General features: G+C 42.2%; 1 protein-coding gene across 10 annotated transcripts in view; it reads right to left on the reverse strand.

Moving 5' to 3' along the window:
- The window catches only part of Sh3kbp1 (SH3 domain containing kinase binding protein 1), a 362,797-nt gene that overhangs the window by 224,191 nt on the left and 112,504 nt on the right, over positions 1–26,102 (reverse strand). For 9 of the 10 annotated variants that reach the window (XM_060375097.1, XM_060375099.1, XM_060375093.1 and 6 more), the window contains one exon: positions 4,645–4,768. In XM_060375097.1, the coding sequence (XP_060231080.1) occupies positions 4,645–4,768 (124 nt within the window). Of the gene's footprint in view, positions 1–734; positions 753–4,644; positions 4,769–26,102 lie in introns of those variants that run through there. The other variant, XM_060375101.1, reaches the window with a different exon arrangement.

Here is a 26,102-nt window from a genome sequence, read left to right on the forward strand (position 1 = left end):
ATACATTTCCACTTCAGGAAAAGGTGACAGGACAGAGTGGTCAGTTGGCCAGATCTGTTTAGGGATTGGAATGACCACTGCTGATATAATAAGGAAAAGAAGTCTATATATTGGTTAAGTTTCTTTGGACAGCAACAGGTAGTAGCCTTGAATGGAGAGCACATGGGTGTGGCAAACGTGAGGCCCCTGTTAATGTGAAGGGCATGCAGGCCCCACCCGTCCACATGCAGAATGAATTCTGAAGGCTTCCATGCTGATTTTGAGAGCAGCAGTGTGTCACCAGAGGCAGAGCATTTCTTGATCCCTCCAGGAAGGATGGCTTTGAGTCAGATGTCAGCAGGATTAAATGTACCAGAACAGAACCCACACAGCAATGCTCTACAGTCAGAGCCACAGACCAGGTTGGCTCTGGGAGCGACCCTCCCCCCAACCTAACTAGAATCTCCTGTGAGACGCATGATCTCACCTTACAGCATCAGAGCTAGACCCGTTACCAGGAACATCTGTAAAACTGTCAGGTCGTTTAGCATTTATCTCTGAAAGGGGTACTAAAGTGCAAAGGCATAACCTTAAATAAACATGGTAAGAAGCAGTTGATCTTTAGAAGGCAGATGCTAAAGTAGCAGAGCAGCTTAAAACGATGATTATAAAATACATTTTGTATCAGGAGAGCATAACAATAACAGTAGTAATAGCAAAGAATAGGAAATGCACAAAATACAATAGACACTTACCAAACACTGAATTCATGATAAACTGGAAATAGAAACAAGGACACATAAAGCCAACCAGAAACCCACGGAGTGGCTTCACATTAAGAATGACACAAGTAAGTAAGAGATATACCCTACCTTGTCCTTTAAAAAGATATAAGAAATGGACAATGCTTTCTCAACGCTTCTCATGTGGCAAATAGCCTGGAGTGCTTACAGGCCGGGCTGCCTGCTGATTTTCTAGCCTCTGTAGCAGTACCAGACACTGGACTGGGTGCACAGTGAACATGTAATAAGCACATGGTATAAAGCATTCACTGGTTTTCACAAAAAAAAAAAAAAGTTTTTTTTTTTTTCTTTTAAAGGAACAATGTCCAAAATCACAGACAGCAAGGAGGGGGATTGTGATACAAAGCTTCCCCCGCCCCCGGCCTGCTAATGACAGAAGCCAGAACCCTGGCACAAAAGTGCTCTTCCCCCAGGCCAGGGAGGCATGGACTACAGCTTGGACATATAATCCATCACACAGAAAAAGCTGAGCAGGAATTCCTTCTACACATGAATCCAAATGGTTTTGTTTGGTTTGGTTTGGTTTTGTTTTATCTTGTTTTGAATTCAAGTAGAAAAGAGCATTCATATGGGCAAAACCAACTGTTCATCTTTAAGAACATATTTTCTAGTAACTGTTAAAGCTTCCATTTTGTTCAATTTTGCTTCTAATGCATGATTTGAACATTAAAAAAACAAAAAGCATTCCTTTTACCCGTTCGTGTTTCAATTTAGGATGACCCATCCTTCTTCTATATGGATTTGATGACAGAAAAAAATTTACAAAACAAGAAGTCAGATCTGGGCCAAAAGTTCTGTCAGTGTGACCAGAGGTAGAAAAAAATAGGTACACTTGTGTAACATTCTAATAGGCCAAATGAACAGGTGAGGGCTGAAAAGGGAGGTGGGGTGACTGTCTTTCTCTCTGAATTTCAGTTGTATCTTCCTTCTTCTCAAACAATAAACCCAAGAAGTCATTCCTGTCCCTCCATAAGTCAGCCTTACTATCTGCAAATGTTACGACTGACATTAATCATGACATTAATACTCATTTCCTGGGCTCCTATCCCTTTCTCAGGGTTATGAAGAACTTCCTTTGGACTCCGTGGTTGTCTATCCTTATTCGGGGGAAGGCAAGTTTATTCCAGATTGCCAGGTACTAAAACTAGTCTGTTTGCAATCACCACAAAGTGAGGCATGTCACAAAATGCAGAAACAGCTGGCTACAACTGTGTAAACTTCTTCAGCTCAGGCCCCAGTGACATGGTAAAAGTTCAGCCCGAACCATATTAAAATGGACTCTTTCTTCTTTAAACCAGACCCAGGCCTGAAACAAATGCCCTCCCATGTAAGCTGAAGCGAATTTGTGTTTCCTGCTAAATTCTCACAGGGTTCAAAGTGGGATTACAAGGTAGATTCCTACACATGAAGAAAGATCCCACATTAGCAAATCAAAACAGACTATCAAACCCTAAGAACAAGGTCCTCCCTTAATCATAGCTATAAAGAAACAGACAGACCAAAGCATCCCAAAGTTTTAAAGTTTAAAGCTTAATGAAAACAAAAGGGAAGGGGTGAACTTCAATAACTTAAGTCCAAAACCTTGAAAAAAAATTAGAAGTTTAGGAGGAATTAGAATGACCTTCCACATATTTAGTGGATATGTGGAGGGCAGTTTCATATCTTTGTTTTAAGGAGGAGGAGTGTTTTGTTTTGGCTTTTTTTTTTTTTTTTAAATTTTGGGTGGGAAAGAAATGTAGCTTTTGAGATCAGTACAATGAACTATTTATCCGGCTTGACAAGGCCAATCAGTCTCCACCACACACACCATTTATTATAAGAAGGAGTAAAATAGTCTTAGTCTTAGTCTTGATGGGGTGAGGAAGGACTAAACAGCACCCATCCTGGTGCACAATAATTCCCTTCCGCTGGGAACTGATACTTGGCCCAGGTGACCCAGTGTGAAGCCTGGAACAGAATGGAGATGGGCTGCTTTGGGCTTCCTAGTTACAGGATGTCTTTGCCTGTTCAGATCTCATAGTTATTAGCATTTAGCATACAAAATCCCCAACTATAAAAGCCTGGTCTTAATCCGACTGTAGGCCGAAGGCTTAAAACAATCAAGTAAAGCACCCCTTAGAATTCATTTTTTTCTGGTGAAAAAGAGATTCCATTTGGGGAACTCAAGGGCGAGAGTTTCAGTTCTAAAGAAACAATTATCTGAAAGGTTCTATTCTTTAGTTGACTTAAAGTTCTCAGGTAATTTCACTGAACCCATACAGATAATTACCTTTATTCTTTGCCTTAATTAATTCTTTCTCTCATCAAATTAATTACATTAAGTCTATTGACTTTATAAAATAGCTGGGCTGGCCAAAATGACCTTGCTGCTGGTCACTGTGCACGGAATGACTGGACCCACTGACTTGAGAAGAGCCATGTGAAGGAGACAGCCCACAGAAGCCACTGGACTCCGATTCTTTAGTCTATAGTCAAAGTCTCCTCTGGACTTTGGGAATTTATATGCGAGAGTGAAGAGGTGAGTACATTAGATCAGGCCATGCATTGTATCATACCAGCATTGGGAGGTTGAGACAAGAGGATTACTAAATGTTCAAGACTACCCTGGGATAAGTTTAAGGCCAGTCAGACCTATGTGAGTTTGTATATTAAAAAAAAATTGTTTACAGAATTCAGGAGGCACTTTGGGGAGATTATAGTTTTATAGCAATATAAGTTAAATTCTTAAAATGGGAAATCCCCAATTTTGATACAATGAGATTTAAGAGAAGAAGGGAAGGAACGAAAACCCTATAGTTAACCACCTTGGGACTCTAGCCAATACGTCATGTGAATAATTCAAAATGGGAAATGGAACCCAGAGCAGCTGGAGAGGGCAGCAGAAGAGGCAGGAAGGAAGGGAGACACAAAGTCAATGTTACCAGTACTAGATCAATGGGCAGTTTATTGCAGTCTAAATTTTCTGAAAGATTAGCTGTTCTTCCCCGTGGTTATGTAAACTTGCCTTCCCCCCCCCTTATTAATGGAACCCCTTGCTAATACATTTCTTCCTTGTGGTTTTGAACAGCTCTCAATTCAATTTCAGGGAAGTAATAAGCCCAGGAAAAGAGGGCAGCTGAAGTCTGACCTCCTATGGCCATTCTCAGCTCACTGTGGACCTTGGCTGAACCAAAGTCAGAAAGTGCTCACAGAGCCAATTGTGCCAACAGACCAGAACTAACTAGGGTTCTCTCTGCAATCTTAGATTCTCTCTCACATCATTGAGGAAACAGTTATAACCAGGGAAGGTGGTGAACAAAGCCGTTTTAATAAGCCGGTACCTAAAAGTGACAGTTGAGAACTTCATCTCAACCGAGGGAAAACAAGACCTATGGTTGAAGGTTGCTGGGTTAGATGATACACTGGCTATGTCTTTGAACATTCTTCCTTATAAACATGTGGAGGGGGCAGAGTGTGTGTTTGGGGAGCTGGGCAGTTAGAAAGACAGACACTAATAGAGTTTATTTTAATTCAAAGGAGATTATGATGGACACCATTAGATCAGTCTATAACTTATCATTCTCTCACCTTTCAGCCATCAAACTAGGTGTGAAGGTTAAGCTAAAGCCTTGGAAAAATCTTTTACAAGTTTGTCCAACTTTCTTCTGAAAACATTTGTCACTTCTATTTACTATGTATGTGCATGTATGTGTGTGCACGTGTGTGTGTGTGTGTGTGTGTGTGTGTGTGTACAAAATTTATACTGAAAACCAGAAAGACCAAACTCCTCAGCTTTTCGTGGATCCTCAATTTGACATTGTGTCTACAGGGGACTCTGGCTGTGTCCATGTGCAGAGAGAAAGATCTCCCCCCTTTGCCATACCTCGCTTATTGGTCCTTAAAATGGTTTCAGAAGAAAGCAAAGAGTTGCCACTGGATACATCATGCATGGGCTTCTCCGGAGCTTTGTTGGAAAGAAGATCTTTCTTCATATCTTTCTTTATTTCCTGGGAGGACACAGAAAAAGAAGAAAGTATTTAGAGTCTGAAGTTTTGGGGTACCTCTTCGTCACTCTGGAAATAAACCATAATAATAATCATAATAATCATAAATACAACATAACATTTGGCAAACACCCCTGTCTGAATTTGGGTACTTTCCCTCCATATTTGTTGAAGAAACACCTAGTCCTGTAGAGTATAATACTGCCAAGTATAGTAAGGTTACCTTATACGACTGGAATCATTCCATGTGTACATCAAGAGAATGACTAAAATGTAAATGTCATCATATAACTCTAAGTTATGGCTTATTTTACTATTTTTGAACTATGACAAGCATCAACTAAGCACATGTCCTACTTTAATAGCTCTGATTTCTACTCTTCTCAACAGAGGTTTAGCAAGACTACATCCACAAACCACCACTATGGTCATCGTTATGTTAAACTCAAAAGATGATTTAAATGCATTTGTAGTACTCAAGTTCCTCTGGCTTTTTAATTCCTGACAGAGAAAAAAAAGAGATAAGAACTAAATTACAGACAAAAATAATGACTATCATTTTAGGTCAGCCAACTCCAGCCCAGTGCTCTAGTTTGTAAACAAAATTTCATTAGAACACAAATGCATTCATGTGTATTTTTTATGGCTGGTTTGATGCTCCATTTCCAGAGTTGAGGTGGTATTACAGAGAAGCCTGAAACATTTGACCTTTCATAGTAAATGTCTGCTGACCTTCATCTAGGTGGACTCTTACCAAAACTCAGTTTAAAATCTGGCTCTTGGGGTCAGTCAGATGGCTCAGTGTGTAAAGGAACTTGTTAAATGACCTGAGTTCAGTTCCTAGGACCTACAAGGGGAAAGAACAGAACCAGTTCCAGAAAGTTGTCCTCTGACCTCCATATAATCAATCAACCGATCGATCAATCGATTGATCGATCGATGCAATTTTAATGACCTGGATCTTGGGACTGAGGCAACAGTTCAGTGAGTAAGGATGCTTGCTATGCAAGCGTGAAAACCTGAGATAGAATCCCCAGCACTCAAGTAAAAAGCCTGTCATTGTTGCATGTGTACCAGTAACTCCAGCAACATAGGGGTAGGGGAAGACACAGAGAAATTGGTGGGAACTGGCTAGCCACTAGCCTAGAGCTAGGTTCAATGAGAAACCCTGTGTGTGTGTGTGTGTGTGTGTGTGTGTGTGTGTGTGTGTGTGGGTGTGTGGGTGTGTGTGTTAGGATCCCCTCCAATCCTAAAAGTGAAATGGTTCTAGTCCCAAGCACTTTGAGTAACAGATACTCAACATATACTTTATGTTGCTTTAATAACTTAGGTAATAGTTTGCAAAATCATTGATAGCCCAAAATGACACTAAGTAACTCTCACAAATACATGTCTCTACATAGGTCTTCTTCCAAACCCAGCAAGTCATCTCTATACATGTGTGAGTCCATGGTCACATTAACTTAGGTACAAAACCAAAGCTTAAGAAACAAGATCTGAAGCCTGGCTGAATGGCAGGAGAGACTCACAGATAAGGCATGTGTGCTTTTAAAACAGCAGGGGTAAGAAATGGAGACTGGTCCTCTCTACAAAATGAGTCAGAAGGCTGAGGTGGAATGAACACAACAAATGCTCGTCAAAACATTGCCTCTGCCCCTAAGCCAATCACGAGCTTCCTTCCCAACAGCCTCACCCTCTGCTGTTGCTTTATCAGGGCCCCCACCGGAAACCAGCAACTCGACTGAGGCTTTGCTGGGCTGAGAGTTTCAGCTGATGTTCCTGAGCCCTAAGCAGGCAGAGCTCGGCCCTACACCAAAAGCAGTAACCCTACATATCACACTAAAGCTGCTCATGTGTACTTCTGTGTGTATGCGTAAGTGTGTGTGTGCCCGTGTGTGTGTGTGTGTGTGTGTGTGTGTGTGTGTGTGTGTGTGTGTGCCTGCGCGCATGCACGCACGCGCAGGGACACCCACTTCAGCAGGCCCCAGCACCTGCTACAACAGCAGTTGCTAGGGTTTCCTTGTAGCCTCACAGGCAGATGGCGTCAGGGGACAATCTGTCAACAGTATCTGCCTGAGCCACATGATGGCTGCCAGCCTGCTATGACTCTTGAAGACAAAAGAACAAGCCACCAAATGCATTTGTTTCTCCTTACTCCCAGCAACCATCCACCTTTGCCATGGAGTAATAACAAGCTATCCAATGGACCATGGTGGCACCCTTGTCCCTCACTGTCAACGCCATACATCTGGGATGAGGTGAAACGGAGGATGAAAGTTGTGATGCTAAAATGATCACCAGAAGAAGTCTCAGAAGCTATGGTTCTCAACAGTACATAGGTCTCAATGCTGTCAGGCAGCAGAACATGAGCAGGCTGGCTGTGAAGGACTAACCTATCATAAGCAAGTGGAATTGAAAGATAGCGCTGGAAGCTTGCCTAGACACAGCACATTCCTTTGACTCCCCGACCCCCGTGATTGTCCATATGTGATGAAAGTTCCTAAGTTGTTTCTTACATGGAAGAAACTCACTCTTTCTGGAAAAACCAAAAACAACACCAATTGGGTACATGATAAGGCAGTGAATTCTGTAAGCTCCTCAGCTGAACAATGCCTTGGCTCCGTGCAGCCTGTGGAAGGTCAATGCCTCCCTCCAACCAACCCTTCTCATAGGGGAGGAGCTCTAGCCTATTTGGCATCCCATTATCTGTCCACTTCCCTGGGCTAGAAAAGTCAGCATTTGTCCCCTAGCTAACCAGTCTCCTAGTCTGGCCTGACCACTTCCTCTCTCTGTTTCTCTCCGTTCTCCTCTACTGTCTTGAAAGCAAAGCTGAAAAAAATAAAAGCCTCAGCCATCTCTCCAAAGGAAAAATACACATGGCCAATATGTTTATGACAAATGCTCACTCACTAGTCATTAGAGAAATAGGAAGCAAATCTCCTTCAAGTTACCAAGCTGTGTTGAATTAAAGGGGGAGGGTGGAGGGAGGGAGAGCAGGAGAAAGAACAGGAACTGACATGGATTTGGAGGAAATGAAGCCCTTCTGCATGGTTGATGAAAATGTAAGACGGTGGAAGACATTGGAGTAGTTCCTCAAAGTTAAAACAGAGACCCAGCAATTCTACTATTAGGAATACACTCTGAAGAACTGAAAGAAGAGGCGCAAACCAATGTTTACCACTGCGTTATTTATACTAGCTAAAATAAGGAAGAAACTCAAGGGTCATGAACAGATAAGTGGATAAACAGGCACGATGTAACAGCATTCAGCCTTAAAAGCTGAAGTTCTGATACACACTGCAATACAGATAAGCACAGAAAACATGCTAAGTGAAATATGCCCGACACAAAAGGATAAGTACATAATTTAATTTCTATGAGATCTTTAAAACAGGCAAATTCAAGAACTATTTCAGAGGTTACCTAGGAGTAGGGGAAGGGAAATGGGGAGTTATTATTTCGTATTCACAGAGCTTTTGCTTGTGGCTTTGAAAAGCGGGTTAACTATTGCGTGGCACTGTGAATGTTAACGGCACCATCAGCTGTGTGCTACCGGTTAAAAGGACAGATTTGATATGGCTGGACACGATGTGGCCAAGCCCACCCTAGGAGTTTTACCTACTTAGCAGTGTCTCAGCTGTACAGGGGTCCCAGCCACGGAATAATACACCCAGAGGACGAAATAGCTGAGCAGAACTGGAACCCCAACTGACTAGCCTTGGGGCTCATCTCTCAGCCAAGCTTCTCTGAACTCTGCCCCACTTTCATATCTACCTACCTTCAGTGTTGAGGCTCCACAACACCACCGGGGGTATTTCTAAAACAAATGTCTGAATGTCACATCCTTCGGAAATCTCTAGTTGCTTCCAAAAGACCACGGGCCTAACTTTTTTCATTCAGAAACTCTTTAAATCACAGCGAGCCACAAGTCTCCATGACTGTTTCTAGCTAGAAATGCCTGGCATACATGCTGCACTCATAGTACCGATTACCATGCAAATGCAAGTTGGCCCATATTGTACCTGCCTTGAATCCTGACATCCCAGGTGCCTATCAGGATGCTCTAAAGATAGATGATGAAGGTCCAAGCAACGCAACGTTATACTTGCAAAGGACTTTCATAGATAGGTTTTCATTTGCTCCTTCTAAAACACAGTTGGGATGCAAGAATAGACCAAGACACAAAGGTACAAAGAAGAGAGTCATCTATGGACACAGGCCAGACAGGCCCTAACATCTCTGGCCTCCCCCAAAGAGCCAGTGCCATGACTCTAGAGAAGGCAGGCACTTGAAGCAATCTGCCAGAGGCTTCAGAGATGACCAGAGCTCCTCTGCATGCTTAAAGGATTCACGATACCTCTACCCATAAACCCAAGATTATCCAGGCTCAGGTCTACCGAGCCTTTTATCATGCACATGAAAGAACTCTTTTCTGTGGAGGAGGGTGCGCTGGGCACTAAAGCAACGCCTGCCTGCCAGATGGAGCAGCCACACCTGGAGCTTGCTGAGGTTCTGAGCCAAGTTTGCAGGACTCTGGATTTCCCCTAGGCTGGATGTGCAGAGTCCCTCCTCCTCAGTCTCAGCTTTGTGATAACCAAGCCCATTGGTTTAAATGCTAGTCACTGCTATCTTGGGGGTAGAGGCTGTACCCTGGGGCAGAACTGGGAGCTATGAAGGCTCATGGAGATTTATGCACACATGGCATCATATATAAATTAGCCATGACAGTACCACTTCAATACAGTTCAAGAGACAGGGGCTTTCAGCGAACCTCTTTAGGTGGCAAAAGAAACCAAGATTCTCTTCACCTCAAATCTGGTGCATCAAGAGTGGCAATGGGACATGAAGAGTAAAACTAAGGCTGTCAGCAATACAGCAATAGTAGGAGGATGCTCGAGCTCTACCCAAGAGAGAAGGAAACAGAGAACTCCCCAGATTGTCACTGTTCCCCAGAGGCATTTGGCTGTGCAGAGCTGACCCATATTTGGAGGATAAACAGCCCCAACCATGTTAATGTAGTGAAAAATCTTCTCTGCAACATGCTTCGGGGCCTGCAGAGAGCTCAACAGGATCTGTAGGCAACCGGGTGCTTTCCATTAAGAGGAACTGCCTGGACATGGCCAGCTGCCTGGTTGGTTCACCCCTTCTCTCCCATCCATGACACAGTATTCAAGGGCTAGCCTGACTCTTTAAATTCCTTCGTCAGGCTTCAACTAAAACACTGCATGGTCAAACACCAACCAAAGGCCAATTTGGCAGGGGAGAAGCGACTCTCCCCCTTCCCATCCTTCTCATCCACTCATTGCGTCTTCTGCCATCTATGACGGAGGGTAAGGCATGGGCTTCATGATGAGCAAAGAGGGAGTCAGAAGCGTCCCCAGTCTCCTTGCTCGGGAGTGTGAGCAAGCCTTTGTCACCTGCAAAATACGTCTAATGCCAGAAGTGTCACCACGGAGGGACCTTGAGGGAAATGAATGGATTGAGGATGACTGTACAAAATAGTAGTCGATATCATTACTAAACAGGTAAGTAGTATTTTTAAAACTACACCGGGGCTAGGAAGATGGCTCAGGGGGTAAGAGGACTTATAGTGCAACCACGAGGGCCTGAGTTACAATCTCCGACATGAATGTATAAAGCTGGGTGTGGCTGCATGGGCTTGGAAGCCCAGGGTGGCGGGGGTGGGGTATGTTCTGGAAACAGGAGATTCACTGAGGGTTTTTTTGGTTACCAGCCTAGCTCTAGATTCAGTGAAAGACCTTGTCTCAAGGGAATAACACAGAGAATAATATAACCCAACATCTTTCTCTATATCCTACCCACATGCATGATGTGTGTGTACTCATACCCAATGCGTGTGTGTGTGTGTGTGCGCGCACACACACACACACACACACTATACATAATATCACAAATGAACCTCACAGTAATAATGCTGAACATAAGAAAACGGACACAAAATATTGCATACTGTACAATTTCATTAAAGCCCACCAACAGCTAAAACTGATCATCAGTGAGAGATCTGAAAACAGTGGTTGCCTTTGGGGAGTTTCTCACAGGGGAGGAGAGGAAGAGAGCACCCTGTTGAGAGGATGGAAAAGGTACTGCACTTTGGTCTGGGTGATAGTGAGTTAGTTGTGCGTGCACATAAATACTAAAGAATTCATTGACCTGTACTTCTCAAGCTTCTGCACTTTACTGTAGATTATTTCAATTAAAAAGAACAACGTGGGCACTCAGACTAGAAGACGATAATCCTTAATTCTAAATGTGCTAATATTTTGTCTTAGAAGACCAGAAACATGACAGACAAGTAAGTACTTGGCTATTTTAATGCTCCTCTCCGGGAGTGCACAGCTTTCCGAGCTGAACATTAAGGTAACGGATGGTCACACTAAGCCAGATGCAGCATATTGAGCGGGGGAGCCAAGACATGTCTCATCTTCTTTACACAATCGGCTCAATGGATCCTCACTCTCCACCCCAGCTGCTGGCCTTCTAGCTTACATTTCCTTCTTCTCTGTTTAAACAGAGCAAGCTGGTGCCAGGGACACCAGGGGGAGCACAGGAGCTTGGCATCCAGCTAACCTGCTTGGAGTGTGTGTGTGTGTGTGTGTGTGTGTGTGTGTGTGTGTGTGCGCGCGCGCATGTCTGTGTGTCCTGGGACTTCCCTTGGGAATTGGGAGGGAGGGCTATATCCAGGGTGGGGTGAGGCGCCTAGCGTTCAGAGTGGACAGCTAATGAGGGAAACAGGCATGGTTGGTCACCCTCCTTCAGTTCTGTGGATGTTTTCCTGAAGGGAAGCCTCCCCGTTTGAGTCAGGCGTGAAAGTAAGATCACAGCTGTGTGCACCACCCCCCAAACACACAGGGCTCTAGTTTGTGAGAAGCCACTTTTTAAAATTCCTCACTGGATGGAGATGGAAGGAAATCATGAAAAACAAATCAAATCATTACCCCAAATGTACTGACCAAGAGAACTTTCAATGGACAGGAAGTCTTAGAAATGGCACCCTGCTTCCTAGCACTTGGCTTTTCCTTCCACACCTAAGTGAGGGGAGCAGTCATCTTACCACTGCATTCCCTGCAGGCAGAGACTGCTTTTCCCCATATGGCTTCCCTCCTTAAATGCTGGTTGTTTCAGGACACCTGCTGAGACACAGCAAGGACTCCTAGAGTAAAAGCAATAGGACAGGGAAAGCTTCAGCTGGGTTAAAGGGAGTATTTCTTTTTAAAAAGTGTGTGCGTCTCTGTGAGAGAGAGAGAGAGAGAGAGAGAGAGAGAGAGAGAAAGAGAGAGAGAGAGAAGACTTAGTCAATCAAACCATGAAATACACAGGTTTCATTAGAGAAATACATATGTGCATACATCTATATCTAAGAGACATATCTAAGTAAATATAACAAAATATTCGTGTGTTGATATGAAAGGATGGTGCGTTCTTTGGTATTCGCTATTTGTTAGAAACACTTCAACATTTCCCCTAAAAATTACGTCATGAAACCATGTTGCTATCTCACACCACAACGGCTTTCTCATATTTACAAAACATGCTGCCACTCAGAAAAGTACTTGGACATGTAATCATAAATGTACTAATTTCATTTTCAGCTTCAAGCTAACAAGGAAAGAAGTTTTGATGTAGCAGGACACCTACTGTCACGTTTCTATGTCGACCTTCCACTGGGTACTTATGATATCACATGCTTACAGTATTATCTCCCAAGAATTAACCTGGGCAGGAAAATGACAAGAGCGGAGACTCTCTTGACCTATAGGATTGAAGTGAATATCATCCAAAGCACGGACTGGACTGTTCCATGATGTACGACACAGCTACCTGTGTGACCCGTGGGTATCTTTGTTTGCCCACATCCTGCCAAACATATAAGACGATTAGCGCTGTATCCAACAGGGTTAATACCAACCAGGTGTCTGTACATACTGTAGAAGGCTCTTAATGCATACTTGTCAAATCAGTAGCCAATCAACTCTAGTGTTGTGAGCCTAGCTATATCCACAGATGCCAAGTGTACAAGATTAACTGCCACGCTATTGTCTAAATTAGCAAAAAATTAAAGGAACATAACTGTGTGGCAGTAGACAGTTGGTGACCATGAAGTCCCACAATGCAATTCTCTCCAGCAATAAGGCCTGCTTGGATTTATCAGTAGGGAAATCACCAAGACACAGTGCTAGGTCAGGAAGCATAAGAATGCACCCTGACATTTGGATGGATTTGGGTGCATGCCTCAACGTGTAATACAGAACCCACATGAAATAAACTGAGAACCAAGGCTTCTTCCAGGGCGGCAAACAAGGTAGTCACGAGCCAGGGTAAGCATACTTTTTTTTTTTTTTGTCCCTTTTAACTGGCACCATGTGCTAGCTATTGAGGTGTGTGTGTCTGTCTGTCTGTCTTTGTATGTGCGTATATGTGTAGGCCAGAGGCCAACATCGGTTTCTATTGTTCTCTCCCCTATCTTATGAGGCAGACTTTGTCACTGAGCTCATGGTGTACTTCTCGGCTAGGCTGGCTAATGAACTCCACAGGCCTGCCTGTCTCCACTCCTACACAAGAATTATGGATCTAGACCCTGGCCCCCAGCTTTTTTATGTGGGTGCTGGGGCTTGGAACTCGGGTCCTTATTCATGCAGGACAGGCACTTTTACTGACTAAAACTATCACCTTTCCAGGCCCTGGCTATTGATATCATCAATTGAAAAATTAGATAACCGAAGTAAGGCTACTATTATTTTTTATTTTTATTTTTTTGAGACAAAAAATAAACTGTCCCTCAATGAGTTTGGCTAATCACTGTGACTCTGGATCTGTTGTTTCATTTTTGGTTGGTTGGTCAGTTGGTTTTGATTTCTTTTCCAATGGTGTGGATCCAAGTGGGAGCTTCGTGCACGTTAGACAGGCCGTCTACCTGTAAGCCCCACCCTCAGCCCTCCACTGCTAGCGTTACAGAGCAATTCCCACAGTGTCAGCAGTTACGCTCATGAATACACAGGTGGAGAGAAGGTCCCCAGTCCACACAGTTCGTCAAAAAGGAGACATGTGAAAACTGACCTGGGAGAAAAACTACAGTCAGTCTGATAATCAATTGTTTTCTCAGAAGCCTAACAATACAGTTTGAGAGCACTTGCTTTGAAATGGGGCTTGATGCTGATACCACTCTGGTCTTCAACTTGCAGGTCTCCTACCTTGGATTTCTGAGTGCTAAGGAACACAGTGTGCAGCACCAGATCCAACACAAGCCTCCTGAATTCAAAGTACAACTAGTGGCTTAATAACATTAAAGAAGAAAAAACAAAACAAAACAAAAAACAACGATAAAGAAGCAATACTGGCCCTTCACTATAGTTTAAACTATGACAGGACAGAGTTTGCTTGGGTACCCAGAGTGGAACCAAGAGCTAAACAATTTGGACCGGTTAATTATGCTTCAAAAGGTTAATCATATGACTTCAAGCTGAATTAAGGTGTAGACACTGTCCTCATCAATGTATCTTCCAGAAAAAAAAAAATTAAAATGTTTCTTACAACATCACACCTACGCCCTGAAGCAGTAATCTCAAATGAAGGAAATAATGGATTATATTTGATTATAAAATGATTGCTTTTGGGGAAAAAGAAGAAAGAGGAAGTATCAGACAAGGTCCAACGGCCACTTCTACTATCTTTTTAACGGCTTTGATGCTGATAGCCTACATTCCCATGGCCCTCAGGTGGAACCCCTCTCCCAGGTGCTGTCTGTACCATAAATATAGGACATTGTGTTCATTCTTTACGTACTCTCTGAGTGTCTACAGGGAAGAAATAATTCTTAACCACCTTTCATCCCCTACTGTTTGTTTGGGGCTGGTTGGTTTTCTGAGACTAGCTCTCACTATGAAGTCCTGGCTAGCTGAGAGCTTATAGCAATCTGCTTGCCTCTGCCTCCTGAGCACTAAGATTAAAGATGTACAATGCCATAAGTAGCCTAATGGGAAAAAAAATTAATGCAGTAAGATCTTCTTAACATAAAATGAAACTGAACATAGGCTTTGATTTTCTTATATCTTCTAATGATACAGAATACACTTATAGTTTATTAAGAATAAATTATGGGGGGGCATGAAGATGGCTCAGTTATCAACATTTTATCAAAATGTTAGCCACGCAATCATGAAAACCTGAGTTTGGCTCCCCTACCAGCATGTTAAAAAGTCAGTCACAGCCGTGTGTGTCTGTAATCTCCATACACAGCTTAAAGGCTGCAGTGTGTGTCCATAATGCTGGTACTGGTTAGGAAGAGGTGAGCGGATATCAGGAGCTTGGTGCCTAGGCAACCTAGCCCAACTGCTGACCCAAGTTCAGTGAGACACCCTGTCTCAAAATACAAAGTGGAGAACGAAAGAGAAAGGAACTCAGATGTTAACCTCTGGCTCCCACGGGTATGTGCACATGCGCACATGCACATACACGAACATATTGAAACAAACAAGAATATACTACGAGCGAGGTACTGTTCTAACAGCTTACATGGAATAACACACTTAATGCTCACAACCTCACTAAGAAGGAGGGGCCATGATGGTCTGGGTTTGACAGATGTAGAAAGGAAGTGCCACACAGACACAGAATTAGTTGGTGAGGGTTGGCCCGGGGAGTCTTACATAGCTGAGTCCCTATGCTAACTGTCATCCCCTGCTCCACTTACATAACATGAGTGCTTCCTATGTCATCTCTTCTCTTGCTCCGTAAACTAGGACTTGAAAAAGAAGAGACGAGGAAAAGCGTACCGTAAACTTTTAGCGGGTGACTAGCCCAGTGTGAGAGCCAGTGAGCTGCAAGCCACTCGCAAGTCATGAACTTATTTTATTTTTTTTTTTTAACAACATAAAAGCACCTGTTTACTGTTTGGTGAAAGAATGTTTATATACATTTCCATCCAGGTTAACTCAATTGTTAAGAATAAATTCTTTCAGTCCCATGATAAACCAGTGCTATTTCATAATCATTTCCTGATTAAAGCCTTTAGACAGCTGGGCATTTGCAGTTCTCAGAGCTGTAGGAAGCTAGGCAAATTTTCACCCAGTGACTCTAGGATCATTAATCTAAGTAAACTATGTGCCAACACAATACCGGATTTTCCATTGTTTCCATAGGGGAGGGGAGGAATAGGTTAATCCAATTACCCTATGTGTGGCCACTCGTCTTCAGTTAGCAAAAAGACTAAAACGCTAACTAAACTGTTCAATAAACAGCACTCCTAAGTAATGAGGCATTTCCCACAACAAAAGGAATGGAAGGAATACTTATCTTGCTTGAAAGCAAAGACTTTAGTAACAGAAACAATTATCCTGCGCTTACACAAACAATACGCAGGACATTTGAAGTCTAAGAAGGAGATCAGACCATAACCCTAAACCCCTGCCTCTCTCTCCACAGTATCTGTGCATGTGCACACACTTATGTGCGTGCGTGTGTCCAGGTAACAAGAATGGGAACGTTTTGTAGTAAAGGATGGCTGTGGCTATCCGAAACTCCAAGAGTTCAGGAGCTGGACACAGTGGGGACCTAGGACTGGGCTTGCTCTATAGCCACGGCTGAGGATTTGGCACTCAGCTCACAATTGGAGCCCGCCACTGGTGTTGCTCTCTCCAGTAAGGAGCAGCTGTGTGCAGAGAGGCAGCAGCCCGGAGCTGGCAGCTGACGCTTGGCTTCAAGTTCTGGCTCTGCCATTGCTGATGTGGTAACGTCCAGGCCTTGGTTTCTTGGCCACAGTGAGAGATGAAGGTATTTGTGCCGAGCAAATGAAAGCTCAAGAAAGAAAGTACAGCATAGGGAGAAGTCCACTTGTGAGTGGCAACTAGCCTGCAGTAGACTTTTAACTTCATAGCTGACAGTCCTAGCCCAGTTTAGTCTTGGAAAGATCTCAAAAATTGACTTCTGTGCTACAGGGGTAAGAGGACTGTTATTCCAAGAAAGTGAGTAAATAAAACAAGATGGAAGGATGCTGGACCCAAGACTGTCAATATGAGAAAGGTGATGGGAATTTCCTGGCTAACAGCCAAGCAACACCTTAAAGAGCAAGCAGCCAATTCAAAATGGAGCAGAAGCTGGAAGGGTCTCAGGGTGCCTGGTATTTTGCCTGGAGCAAAGGATCAGGAGATGGAAAAAAACATTCTATATGAAGAGCATTTTATTTTACAAAGCTGTTTAGTTCAAGAAGGTGGGAGAATACTCAGATGATAGCAAATAAGAGGGTGGGTTAGTTATTCTCTCTAGAGAAAGTGAAAAGTTACATGAGAAATTACAGTATTAATTTAGTATATTATAATAATATATAGTATTATATAGTATATATAATTAATATATAGTATATATAATTAATTACAGTATAGTCTTGCTTCACTAGTTGACATCAACACTACTGCCTTAATACAAAGAGAATCTATCAGGACTGCCTAGATCCTCTTCCTCTGTGGTCTGGCAAGGCTGTATCACCAGGGGCGAGTGATCAAAGAGCAAGCAACTGAGTTTGTGATAGAGGCAGCCCCTGCTAGATGTGGCCGATTGGCAGGACATCTTTTTCTCATGCATATTCACATTTTCAGGGGCTCTAAGTATAGACATACTGAAAGACCATTATTTAGCCTACCACGATCCTGATATTTAAAATTAGAATGATTGTATTAACTCACTCAAAAGGGTGCAAGTGCGATGTCCTAACTGTGGCTTCTAGTACTTTCAGCTGCATTTCTGTAATGCAACACATGAGCCAAGTTTAGCAGAATGCCTGGCATATAGTAAATGTTAGTGATTGTTATGACATAATATGAAGTGTGACAAAGAAAGACAGGTGTGGCTAAGGGAACTGGTAAGAACAGACACTATGCATCACTTATCCTGCCTGGGAGAAATCAGGAATGTCTTCCCAAAGGAACAACATGCCAACTTGGTCAAAAGAAATGAGTAGAATTTGGAGAGTATGAAAAGATTAGCACAGGAGAGGGAAAATGCAATTTTCTTCCATTCCATCATTGGTATCAAAATGTCAAAAATTATGTCCTTCCCAAAAAGCCACATCTGCATTCAGATAATAGCTATGAGGTGATTTTTTTTAAACTTGTTTGATGATTCCTTTTTTGTTTTTTATGTGCATCAGTGTAAGGGTGTCAGATCCTCTGTAACTGAAGTTATAGACAGTTGTGAGGTGCCATGTGGGTGCTGGGAATTGAACCAGTTTCCTCTGGAAGAGGAGCCAGTACTCTTAACCTTTGAGCCATCTCTCCAGCTTCATTTTTTTTTTATTAGAACACATGCTCAGATGAACTTCTAATTCTCCCTTTAATAAACAATTCACAAACTTTTTCCCAGGATATTATTTTTAGAGTAAAAAGGGATTTTTTTTTTCAAAAGCAGCAGCAACAGCAGCTCATATTTATAAAATTTGTCTTCAAAGTTTAAAAATAGATATAAAAGTTTCCTGTCAGAAGCGCCTCACCCTTGCTGAACAGCAGCAGAAAAGCAGGCACAGCATGCTCCTGGGGTGTTGGGTTGCCTGTTTTCTATCAGCCTCTGATAACCTCTCCTCCCTAGCCTGTTCACCATAAATAACAGGGGAAGAGAACAATGAAGGCAAAACATCACTACTGATGTTACTCTCTTTTTGAGCGTGCTGGGAAGCTAGAACAATTCAGAGACCGAGATATACAACAGGTTTTCAACTTGCCCTCATACTCTAAAAATCAGCCTTCTCCCTGCCCGCCCCCTGCAGTCTAAGAGTTTAATTCAGGCAGTGCTTTAGAAGACTTTTTTTGTTTGTTTATTTTTTTTAAACAGCTTCTCCAATTCTATTTTTCTTTCGTTCTTTCTTTCTTTCTTTCTTTCTTTCTTTCTTTCTTTCTTTCTATCAATTTTACATCCAAAGGTTCCCCTCCCTCCTATGCTCCCAGTCCTTCCTTCAACTCCCCCTACCATCCACTCCTCCTCCATTTCTCTTCAGAAAAGGACAGGCCTCCCATGGATATTAACCAACCAGGGCATATGAAAATGCAGTAAGACTAGGCACTTCCTCTCCTATTAAGGCTAGACAAGGCAACTCAGTAGGAGGAAAAGGGTTCCAAAGGCAGGCAACAGAGTTAGAGACAACCCCTGCTTCCATTGTTAGGAGTCCCACAAGATCAAGCTTAAAAAAATGTAACATATGGCCTAGGTCACTTCTGTCAGTTCTGTCTTTATGAGCTACCATGAGCCCAGGTTAGTTGATTCTGTGTGTTTTCTTATGGTATCCTTGACCACTATGGATCCTACAGTCCTTCCTCCTGCACTGAAAGAAGCTTTTTAGGTTTACAGATTTCAGCATGTTTATCCTATATTATATGTCTAATATCCATTTACAAGTGAGTATATACCATGTGTGTCTTTCTCCTTCTGGGATACCTCACTCAGGATGATCTTTCCTAGTTCCCACCATTTGCCTGCAAATTTCATGATTTCCTGGTTTTTAATAGCTGAGTAGTATTCCATTGTGTAAATGCACCACAATTTCTGTATCCATTCCTCCATTGAGGGACATCTGGGTTGTTTCCAGGTTCTGGACACACACTGTATATACTCACTTATAAGTGGATATTAAACATATAACATAGGATAAACATACTAAAATCTGTACACCTAAAGAAGCTAATCAAGAAGGAGAACCCTGAATAAGATGATCAATCATCACTCAGAAGGCAAATAGGACAAACATCGGAAAAGGGAGAAAACAGGCAACAGGACAGGAGCCTACCACAGAAGGTCTCTGAAAGACTCTACCCAGCAAGGTATCAAAGCACATGCTAAGACTCATAGCCAAACTTTGGGCAGAGTGCAGGGAATCTTATGAAAGAAGGGGGAGATAGAAAGACCTGGAGGGGACAGGAGCTCCACAAGGAGAGCAACAGATCCAAAAAAGCTGGGCACAGGGGTCTTTTCTGAGAGTGATACTCCAACCAAGGACCATGCACAGAGACAACCTAGAACCCCTACACAGATGTAGCCCATAGCACCTCAATATCCAAGTGGGTTCCCTTGTAATAGGAACAGGGACTGTCTCTGACATGAACTCAGTGACTGGCTCTTTGATCACCTCCTCCTGATTGGGGTGGGGCAGTCTTACCAGGCCACAAATGAAGATGAAACCTGATAGGCTAGGGTCAGAGGGAAAGGGAGAAGAACCTCGCCTATCAGTGGACTGGGGGAGGGGCATGGAAGGAGATGAGGGAGGGGGGTAGGATTGGGAGGAGATGAGGGAGGGGCCTACAGCTGGGATACAAAGTGGATAAACTGTAATTTCTAAAATAAATAAAATTTTTAACCTAGAGAGGACAGGAGCTCCACAAGCATAGCAACAAAACTAAAATATCTGGACACAGGGATCTTTTCTGAGACTGATACTCCAACCAAGGACCATGCGTGGATATAACCTAGAACTCCTGCACAGATGTAGCCCATGGCAGCTCAGTGTCCGAGTGGGTTCCCTAGTAATGGAAACAGGGGCTGTCTCTGACATGAACTCAGTGGCTGGCACTTTGATCACCTCCCCTGGATGGGGGAGCAGCCTTACCAGGCTACAGAGGAAGACAATGCAGGCAGTCCTGATGAGACCTGATAGGCTAGGGTCAGATGGAAGGGGAGGAGGACCTCCCCTATCAGTGGACTTGGAGAGGGGCATAGGAGGAGATGAGGGAGGAAATGAAGGTGGGGGCTACAGCTCTGATATAAAGTGAATAAACTGTAATTAATATGAAAACTAAAAATTTAATTTAAAAAATACCAAAAAATTTAAGAAGTTTTAAAGTTGCAATATGCTATGATCCCACAACACAGGGGAACTTGAGAAAAAAGAAAGGCAGAATGCATTTATATCACACAGGGGCACAATTATCAATTTCCCGGTCAACTATAGTCAAGCATACAACACACAAAATACACACCACTTGCAATGTATAATATAGTATATATCATGTACATGAAAATATTTATATATTTAAAACCCATTCTAAAATGTATGTGAACAGAATCAGAGAACTGAATACCCCCATCTTACTGCTTTCTGTCTCTTTGGGCCACCCAGCTATAATTACCCTGCTCAGCCATAAGAGGGCACTTCCAAAGAGTTTAAACACCATTTCAATATTTAAAGGCTCCAAGATGGCCTGAGTGGGGTGTGCATGGCAACAAATGAGGGTCAGTCAAAATTAAGAGCATCACTGTAAAATTCATACCCCATCTTAAAGATGAGACACAACCCCAATGATCACTGAAGGCGAAGCTAAAACCTACCTACCTGACTATACCATGCAGCTCAACAGCATGCGCTATGGACATCTCTAGGCCCTGCAAACAATTTCAGCTGGCACTTATCACAGAGCTTAGCTAATAGAGGCAAGTAATTGGGTTCATGGGCTAGGGGCTCAGTGGTAGAGCACTAGCAAGGGCAAGACCTTAGGCTTCATTTCCTAGGGGAAACCCCTCTGTTCTTCTTTAAGGAAAATCAGAACACTTACTAGTTGGCATCTATATTTGGAATAAAGGAGACATGCTGAGTTTTCAACATGAAATAGATGTTCATAAAAGAATGCTTAAAATGAAATGAAGTTGTTCAACATTGTTCCCATTGATCCCTAATTCTACATTTTTAATCAGGGAGTCAGCCTGTGTGTATACATTAATTCTTTTAAAACAGTTATTTTTACATCCACAAAAGCCTGGAGACAGTTGTTCTTGTCATCCAGGTTGAAGAGGCAGGGAACCTGACATTTTGCTTTTTGTGTCCTGTCTGTTCAAGTATACACGGCATTTTTTTTTAATTGGTAAGATCGGTTTACCTTATATAAAAATTGTAAAAATATGAAAACCTCTTATTAGGTAGAAAGAAAACTTTAATTTATTAAGATTATGTTAAGCAATATTACTGTAAAGCTGTACTATATTTTTAATGGCTATCAGTCTCATGTGTGGTTGTATGTGCACACATGTCTGTGAGAGTGCACATGGCTCTGGCTCTCTTGACTTTTAAGGAGTGTGTTCTGCAACTTTAAAATGCTTGTGAAATACAACCAGTGTTGTAGGCAAGTCACATTGTGTTAAACTTTAAAATCAGTTGGCATTTTGCATGTATTTAACACACTTGAAACTACAGAATTACAAAATACCACCTACAGCTTGGTTCCATTTTGAAAACAAAGTAACAAACATGGGAGAGAAGCTGAGAACCTTGAGGGGAGGGGCGGATAAGATCACTTGCTCTTAATTGCAAGAATATGGACCTCAATTTAGATCCCTGGTACCCAAGTACAAGCCAGGCACTGAGGAGAAGCAAGTAGGTCTCAAAAACTTGGTGGCCAAGAAGCCTAGCTGAAATGGCAAGCTTCACATTTAAAGAAGACACTGTCTCAAGGAAACACACACACACACACACACACACACACACACACAAAATCACCTATCTACAGTTGCAACACCTGGCAAGAAAGTGAATTCTCAACTGTGACTGTCTGTAGGAGGTAGACATTTGTATTTCTTGTCCTTGTAGTCATCTTGCAAATGGGAAATACATTCATCATCTAATAAGGAAAATATCTTTATCAGTGGCAGAAAGATACATTCATTATATTGATTAACGTGAAGGAAGGATAAAAAAGAAAAAAAAATGATCAGGAAAAGAACCGTCAGAAGTGTGTGAGTGTGTGTGTGTGTGTGTGTGTGTGTGTGTGTGTGTGTGTGTTGTTGTTGTTGTTGTTTTCCCTTTGTGGTGCTGAGGACCAAACCCAGGATGTACTCTAGCATGGAGGTTACTTCAGTTTTTAATTGACTCATAAAAATACAAAAGTTGTTTACATCAATGGAACATAATGTGGTACTTTGATACATGTCTACATCTTATAATCATGTTCTCAACTTTTCTTCTCCAACATTTATTATTTCTTAAGAGTAAAAGCATTCAAAATCCTCTAAGTTCTTGAGACATACAAAGCCATCATCTATTATGGTTACCCTTGAAACTTACGTTCCTACCAAACGGCAGCTTAGTACCTACTGATCAATATATTTCCACCCTCACACTTGCCCTAAGCCTTTGGAAACCACCACTCTATTCTCAAATCTACAAAGTCAGCCTTTTCATAGTCCATATATGAGTGAGAGCCTGCAATGCCAGTTTGTCTCTCCATGTCTGGCGTCTTTCACTGAGCATAATAATCTTTAGGATCCGTACATGTTGTTCTAAATGACAGTATTTTATAGTTGTTTTTTTTTTTAAGGCTGAATGGTATTCCATCATATATGCATAGCACATTTTCATTTTCCATCCATCAGTTGGTGAACACTTAGGTTGATTCGTATCTTGGCTACTGTGAATGGTGCTGTAATGAACACGAGAGTGTAGATGTCTCCTTAATGTGCTGATTTCATTTCCCTTAGCCACACACCCAGGAAGGAGGGCATCACGGGGTCATAGAGCAGTTCTAACTTTAAGTATTGAAGGAACCTTCATATTCGTTTCCATAATGACTGTACAAATTTACATTTTTCTGAACTGTGTGCAATAGTTCCCTTTTCTCCACATCATCAACACTTCTCATTTTTTATCTTCCCTATAATAACTAGAATTGTGGTTTTAATTTGCATTTCTCTGATGACCAGTAATATTGAGCATTTTTTTTCATATATCACTAGGCTTTAGTATATCATCTGAGAAATATCTGTATAGGTCTACTGCCCACATTTTTAAATTGGGTTGTTTGGGTAGGCTCTTGGGGAAGGGTCTTATTGAGTTTTTGCAATTCTTTATATAACACGATTATTGACCTCTTGTCAGATATAAGAAGCTTAGTAAATTGTCAATCATAATGTCCTTTATAAAAGCTTAAGTTATTACTGACAATATGATAGTCACTTTCGCTTTGGAGAGTACTATAAGGAGAAATGAGCTGAAATAGTTAAAGAGATAGGGCGCCACTTTTAACAGCTTTGTAAAAACACTGGGACCCTTAACACAAAGTCAAAAGGGGGTGGGGGGAATGGCCAGTGAGATGGCAAAGGAAAGCTAGGAAAAAAACTTATGGTAGGAACATAAGTTTCAAGAAAAAAGACAAAAACAGTCTGAGGCCAGATTTTTCAATTCCCGGAGATTTTCTATCTAATAAGGGCCATCCCCCCTGCTTCCTGAGTCACCAGCCAACGCTCCCTTTATTCTTCTCCTTTGCAACACTAAACATGAATGTGAACATTAACTGGCAATGTGGCAATGATAATCCCTGGGAAAGAGGGATTTTCCACAAGAGAAAGCCAAAAGAAGTTTTCAGGGTTCATGGAGATGGGAAGGGATGGAATTCATACAAAATGAGAAGTGTGGGGTGGGTCGTTTGTGAGGGAAGCCCATACAATAGATGATGTGAGCCCCTGACAAACACCACTCCACAACTTCCAGCTGACCCTTCCCCTCATTTTCCCCCACTCTGTGACAGGTATCCTATGACCATGAAGTTGCATATGGTACTGGGTCTCATAGGGGTATATTTCACACGAGCATGAAACCATTTTCCCCACCCCCACAAGCTCCCCTTCCACTCTCTAGTTAATCCTCTTTTGTATGTGGTCAGATATCAATGTGGTATTGTCTCAGCCCAGTCTGCTCTGTCTGGCAAGTTCCTGGGCCAGCCCATTTATGGAGCACAAGAGACAAACCCATCAACAGACAAAAAAAAAAAAAAAAAAAAAAAAAAACAAAAAACAAAAAACATAACCACAGAAGGACAGACATATCCACCCACAGACAGAGGCACAGGCATGCAAACACAGACACTGATGCACCACCACAAAGATACAGACTGACACAGAAATAGACACATGGAAAGGAGAGTCATCCATAAAGACAGATACCCTGAGCCCTGAAGCCAGCGACACAGGTAACCCTAAAAGCTGTATTCTAATCATGTTCCCACCTCAAGCTCTCCTAGCAGTCACTCATCCAGAACTGTTTTTGTCTTTTTTCTTGAAACTTATGTTCCTACCATAAGTTTTTTTCCTAGCTTTCCTTTGCCATCTCACTGGCCATTCCCCCCACCCCCTTTTGACTTTGTGTTAAGGGTCCCAGTGTTTTTACAAAGCTGTTAAAAGTGGCGCCCTATCTCTTTAACTATTTCAGCTCATTTCTCCTTAGGCTACACCAGCCATCCTAAGCCTTAGAGTGCTAACTCAATTTCTGAAGCACCCTCTGAGTCAGTGGTTCTCAACCTTCCTAAACCTGTGACCCTTTAGTCCAATCCCTCACGTTGTGGTGACCCACAACCATAACATTATTTTCACTGTTACTTCATAACTGTAATTTTGCCTCTGTTACGAATCGTGGTCCTAGATCATAGAACCTACTATCTGCGATTCTACTGAGCAAAAAAAAAAAAAAAGAGGTATTTTTAATTTTGATAACTATAGAGTCACAGGTTTATAAACTTAACTGAGTCATCTGAATTCACTAATCTTTTATATGCTGCTTTTACTAGGATGGCTCACATCTCAACTCAATGCAAATTTTACCAAACAGTTCAGTCTCTTTCCTCCTTCATACCTATCTGTGCCTCTTCCATCCCCATGAGAATCCTTTTCAGATGAATTAAACGAACAGCCTGACTCTGCAATGGTATGCTGTCCCTAAGTCCTAGCTGACATCACTACCCAGTGTGGCTCTGTGTGGCATGTGGCTCTGGGGAGCAGCTGATGGCCTAAGAACAACCTGTCACCCAGTGCTACCCTTGCATAGTAAAGGGAAATTAACAGCTGTCAGCATTCACAAATGGTCCAGGAGTTGAAAAGGCAGACTCCTGGAAACTTACTGGTCATACTGCCATCAAAGTCAAGGGATCCTCCCAATGTAAAATCTTCTAGTTTATACTATATTTCCCATTTGATTGGGAGGATTTATTAAGCTTATTGATATATAAAAATAAATCCTCACTTTTACACTTTTCTAACTCCACAGCAGTCACCAGTTACCTGAAGTTTTATTTCTTTAGATTTCAGTTACCAAAGTCAACGAATTAAACTATCACAGACATGTATGTGTTATGTCTGTCTGTCTGTGTATCTGTATGTATGTATGTTAGGGACAATATATTTTGTATAGGGTTTTAAACTATCTGCAATTGCAGACGTCCATTGCGGTCTTGTCTTGGAATATATTCCATAGAAACAAGAGGGGCTACCATACTCTCAAACTGTAAAGAAAATCTAAATAATGTCACCAGAAATAACTGCGAGGACCATCCTATTTGACAAAGGTTGACCTGCTAGGAGACCA

Source organism: Meriones unguiculatus, chromosome X (assembly GCF_030254825.1).
Source record: "Meriones unguiculatus strain TT.TT164.6M chromosome X, Bangor_MerUng_6.1, whole genome shotgun sequence".
Lineage (NCBI taxonomy): Eukaryota > Metazoa > Chordata > Mammalia > Rodentia > Muridae > Meriones > Meriones unguiculatus.